Source organism: Athene cunicularia, assembly GCF_003259725.1.
Source record: "Athene cunicularia isolate RWA chromosome 5 unlocalized genomic scaffold, athCun1 chr5_part1, whole genome shotgun sequence".
In the NCBI taxonomy this organism is placed as follows: Eukaryota; Metazoa; Chordata; class Aves; order Strigiformes; family Strigidae; genus Athene; species Athene cunicularia.
In genome coordinates this window covers 11,265,975-11,271,573 of record NW_020799101.1, presented here as the reverse complement: position 1 = coordinate 11,271,573, position 5,599 = coordinate 11,265,975, and the positions used below count along the sequence as shown (strand labels likewise).

At 39.3% G+C, this 5,599-nt stretch overlaps 1 protein-coding gene across 1 annotated transcript; it reads right to left on the bottom strand.

Moving 5' to 3' along the window:
• Positions 1-457: 457 nt before the first annotated feature.
• Positions 458-5,214, bottom strand: BAG5 (BCL2 associated athanogene 5). Its single transcript, XM_026849925.1, has one exon. It carries the CDS (start codon positions 4,949-4,951, stop codon positions 3,599-3,601), a length of 1,353 nt encoding a protein of 450 aa, XP_026705726.1. The 5' UTR covers positions 4,952-5,214; the 3' UTR covers positions 458-3,598.
• Positions 5,215-5,599: the final 385 nt, after the last annotated feature.

Below are 5,599 nucleotides of genomic sequence, written 5' to 3'. Positions count from 1 at the left end.
CATGGCTCACTGCATCTTGAGAAAAGACACTGAGCCATCAGAACAATCATGTGAACATGCCTCATCTACACAGTTTAAAACCAGATTAGTTTAACTCCCACTAAAGGTTCTTTCATCCACATCGACTTTGCACATGAGGAGACTTCATACCCTCAGTTTTGCAAGCTCATGTGTTAAGCAGCATCCTTCAACAGAAAAGTGGAAAGATCTTAAAAGAGCCACAAGCATTTTTGCAGCGATCATCCAACTGAAGCCCAGGAGGACGCAACGCAATCACCGAAGACAGAATGCAAGCAGTGACTGGTGTAATGACTGTAATGCCAGGCTGAATGCAGAGAAAACCAAAAGGCACCAGATTTGGCAAGTAGAGGTAGGAGCGGTTTCCACACAAAGAACTTTATTTTCATAAATACAGCAGGAAAAAAGCAAATTTTTAAAGAAGGAGGGAAAACCAAAAGAGCTTTATGTCTCTGTTTGATAAAAACACTTTCTCTAAGACACAAATCATTTACATTCTGATAACTCACATTCAAAAATAGAGAAAGGCAGCAGGGCATAACATTCAAATGAATACCTAGTAAAAGGTAGTAATGTATTTTTATTAATAATCAAGAATATAACACTGCAATATTTAATCTTGAATTTTTATATACAAATGCCATATCCTACGCAGCAATAATTCAAGACATATACACCATAAGAAGCACATACACTAATTTCTATCAAACTGAAAAAGTAGGAATTATATTTAAACAAAATCTCTTCCAAACTGGTAACGTAGAAAAACCACTGAGTGGTAAGCAAAAAAAATAAACACTGAAATAACTGAAGAAAACTAGTTTAAAAAGAAATACGATTAACAAATAGGAATCACGATGTAGGATTACCTCTCTCCCAAATATCAAATAATTTATTTTGCTCTAAGGTAGATTACACAGCAGACAGAAAAATTAATTATATCAGTATAGTAATAAAATGCAGGCTTTTGAAATTTGGTCCATTTACATTTTGCTTATCACTTTAGCCTGCCATATCAGAAAGAAAAGTTGTGTGTCCCTCGATCTTTGGATATATAAACCAGAGGAATTACATTCTTCAGCACAAAAGCAAGATTTTGAGAAATCTGTGCTTTTTTTTTTTTGGTTAAGCATATGTAGTTTATTACTTTCATTCATGCAAAAGCTATGAATTAATCCCATTCCAGATGAGGATTTTACCATAAAATTTAAATAGTCAATTTAGTATAGAACAATGGGAAAAAAAAATTAATCCACATATCTTGCTACTGAACCCTACTCAGTCAAAATCACCCTTTTACACATTTGCCTTCTTAGACACAGGCCTAACAATTCATTCAGAAAAGCTAAAAGACATACAAATCTAAAATAGAACAGATCTGAAAACTATGCTTACCTGCTTTTACGTAAGAGGTTCAAACATTTATAGTTACATATAACCTCCAAAGAACACAGACACTAAATTGTTAAACCACTGCAGACCTGACAGTAATACTAAAGAAAAATGAGTAATATCACTACGCTTATATTTCCTAAAAATGTAAGTGCAAATCAGAAGTTGCAGTTCAAATGTGCAGAAAGCTTGAAATGAGTAAAATAATTCAGGTGTATAACTATTAATATTCTATGTTAGCCACATAATACATAAATATAGATTGGAATTTTAACTAGGGAAAATGATTTTTTTTGATGTAAGAAGAGATGAATTCAATGGGGTTATATATCTGAAGGAGCAGAGAATCTTCCAACATTCTGTCATTGCCAAATCGTGCCTCAGGCACCGTATTCAATTGGCAAATAAATTTGCAAAGCAATCACCTGTACAATCACAAACAAAATATATTCACACTCTGAAGTTACAGAACCTTTCATCAACATCTCAAAGCATGTTACATGGAGCACACATTCTCTCCTTATTGTAGCAATAGGCACAGAAGACCTGCCCAAACTCCCCCATCTCCACATCAATGTACTCGTTTTTAAGCAGAAACCATATTTCCCAAATTTGATGCTCATTCTCAGGACTCTATAGAACAATCGTCACCTATCGTATTATGTTTATTTGACATGTATTATAGTAGAATTATATATATGCGAGAAATCCAGTTTGCAAAGATTACAAATGTATCAAGCTGCCAGTAAACAGTTCCTGTATCTACATACAACGGTGCAAGTCATTGGTGTCATAAAGGCACTTGTCTTTCACAGACAGTGTTGTCTTCTCTAATCAGTCAAAAATAGATCTAAAAATATTTATTTTAACATCCAAACTGGTTTTTATTCCTTAAAGTGGTGCAAATCATCATCTATAGAACAATAATTCATTAATTCAACATGAAAGATCTAAGTGCAAAGTATCCATACTTAAATATATCTTTATAATTAATTAATTTTAATGCCATGCTCTCAAAAAAATGCCAAAAAACATGCTACAGTAGAAATGTAATTGGCACTAGCAGCCACAAATAAAAAGGTAGGTGCATACAATAGTACAAGCAAGCTTATTTACTAAGTTACTAAAACGATGAGTTGCAAGGAGAGACATTTGCCACAAGTCTTTTCCAAGACATGCCTGAAGCCACACCTGACCAGTATGAAATAACACGCTTTTAGATCATTAGGGACATCTTTGTAGCTAGCTATGTGATTTTACAAAAATAATTCCAAAATGCTCATTCACGTCAAAGTGAATTCTGCTTCTGTTTTCACTGAATGTGAAAAGACAAGTCAAAACCAGATCTAACAACTGAGTTTAAAAAGACACCTAAGCAGCCACTAAAGTTCAGTGCAGTTTTCAGGGGTTTACAGATGGCGGTGTAAAATCCTTGAAATCCCATTTATCTGGCCAGTATATATGTACAGATTTCCCTCTCCAAGTCTCAGTACCTTAAAGCAATAATTTGAAAGTTTCCACCAACAAAAGACTTGTTTTTGCAAATCAAAGGGCTCAGGTATTACAAAAATATAGACATAATTGGCTTTGCTATGTAAATGCTAATTTGCAGCTGGCATTATAGCTCCATTAAGTGAGAAATCTAAACACATAGAAAGGTGCGATGGATGGAATAAATCCAGTACAACCCAAAGGCCAGCAGGCTTTCTCCCCTTAATACTTTGTTGTAACAGCACATTAAGAGTATATTCAGACTGCTGTGAAGTTGCTGGATGGAGCCTCATGCTTGAATACTAATTTCCATGTCCAGTCTCCTCTAGTTTTGTCAGTACTGTACCACAAGGCAGTTTCTGCATCTTTGGAAAATCTGCATTCACTGAACATTATGCAAGGTTATTAAAACAAAAACAGGAAAAAAAAAGAAGCCATTTGATCACGTATTAAGCTAATCCTTCAGAGAATTGCACTTCTTTGCTTATAGCAGTGACCAGAATTGCTGATGTGTACTGACAGTTGCCATGGCAAGTGGGTGACTGCGTGGGATAGCAGACATATAGCCAAGTCAACTGCTTATGCAATCTCTGTGATTTAAGCAAGCACAGAACACACCACTTTTATTATGTGCTGCCAGTGATCTGCATAACGTGCCGAAGGAAAAAATGTTGTTCTGTGTTAGGCCATGGCTGTTTCAGTATTCCCATTCATCTGTTTTCATGTCCAGATAGTAAAGAATATTCTGTGCAAGCTTTACTGCTTGCTTTCTGGCAGCCTTACACCGCTCGTCACCTTGTGGATCTACAGCATCAAGTGCTAGAAGTTGTTTTGTAAGAAGTTCTTCCAATCTCATGTAATTTTTATCTGTTCTGTTTCCATCAAATGAAATCACCTCCTGCTGAATTTGGGACAAGTTTCCAAGTACATTCCAAACTGCTTTATGAGACTGATGTTCGGCAGCAGTTTGCTCAGAATACATTTGCCTTTTTTCAAGGGCTTCCTTCAAATCAATATACGTTATAAGAGTTTGAACTTCTATTACTGCTCTTCTCCTGGCTTCTCTAATACAGGGGTTTTTGCCTGGACTCACCTCATCTAAGTGGGCAATTAATCCCTGTAATTCTGCTTTGGATCCCAAATACAAATCAGAAGCATTCTCTGTTTTTAAAAGTAAAGAATTAACTTCCTTCATTTTCTTGCGAATCTCTTCTATTTTTAGAATGGACTGATTTTGTGCTAAATCATAAGCGTGAGTAGAATTTGCTTCTTCTTCCAAGTCCAGGTATTTCTGCAACTTATTGATCTCTTCCACTACTTCCTTTCTGTAATTTCTTATTTCTGTGCGACCACAGACATCTAAAGCATCCAAATCAGCAATGAGGCCTGTAAGCACACAGGATAGATGCCTGCAGGTATCATTACTACTCACTCCCATTAGAAGCGCAATAAGAGTTCCTCTTGCTTTGTTCACATCACACATTACAGAGTTAATTTTGGAGACAGAAGGATGTGCATCATTAGAGAGTGGCAGGGACAGCTGTTGCTTTACACAGCTTTCTATAATCTCCTGAACAGCACATACTTTTGTCAGAGTGCGATATCTTGCTTTGCGTAGAGAAACTTTCCCTCCGGTTTTCACCTGGGTAAGCCTCAGCACAATGTCCTGAATACCTTCTTCAAATTCGTCACTTATACAGTTACCTCCTTTGTAAAAAGGTGTAATCTCACGTTCCACAAGTGACTGCGCCTCCTTGAATATAGCCTCTATTTCCAGTCTGCGCGGATGGTTTGCATTTTGTTCCAGTTCCTTAAGCAGCCTCTCTGTTTCCTGAGCAGCTCGTTTTCTGGCTTGCTGAATATCTCCCTTTCCTTCAGTGTCTACAGAATCTATTTCAAAAAGCTGTTTAGTAAGACTTCTTTCTAATTTCTTGTAATCTCGATCAGTAGACAGACCACTGAAGACAACCACTTGTTGTTCAATCTCTTTGACTTCTTTCTGTATTTCATGCAACCGTTTTATGGATGGGTGTTGGTTACCCATATCCATTCTCTTCTTTTGTCCAGTTTCAGATGAACTACAAGGAAAGCGAGAACAAGACCTGCGATAAATAAAGTGCTATGCAACCACATGTCACAACTTTGACAACACCCTGAAGCACTTCAGCATTACAGCTATTTCAAATATCGCTAGCAATAGGAATAAACCACTTGGCTGACATTTCACAGCGACTCCTCTGTTGTTTCACACCTCTTTCTCTCACCCAGGCTGCAGGGGTGATGCCTTAGTTAGCACTCGACCGGCTCTTTGCATTTACCCACAACCTTCAGCCCCTCCTTGCCCACCTGCCCTGCAGCTGAAGGCATCGCACAACAAACCCGACCCCCGCGGGTCAGAGGAAAAACAGCGGCAAAACCCGACCGCCGCCAGGGTGCCACAACCCCAGGGCAGGGCTGCCTTCCCCCGCACAGGCCCCACAGCCGAAGCTCCCCGCTCAGTTCCCGCCACCCCCGGCGGCCCCTCCAGGCCCCTGCACGGTAGCAACCTGCGCCTGGCGACGCGGCCCGACGAAGCGGGGAGGGGAGATGACAACGGGCCGCTCCGGGGGAGCCCGCGGGCACCCGAGGAGAGGCTCTCCCCCAACCGCCTCCCCCCGCAAACGCCCTCAGCGCCCGCAACGCTCCCCACCGGCTCCGG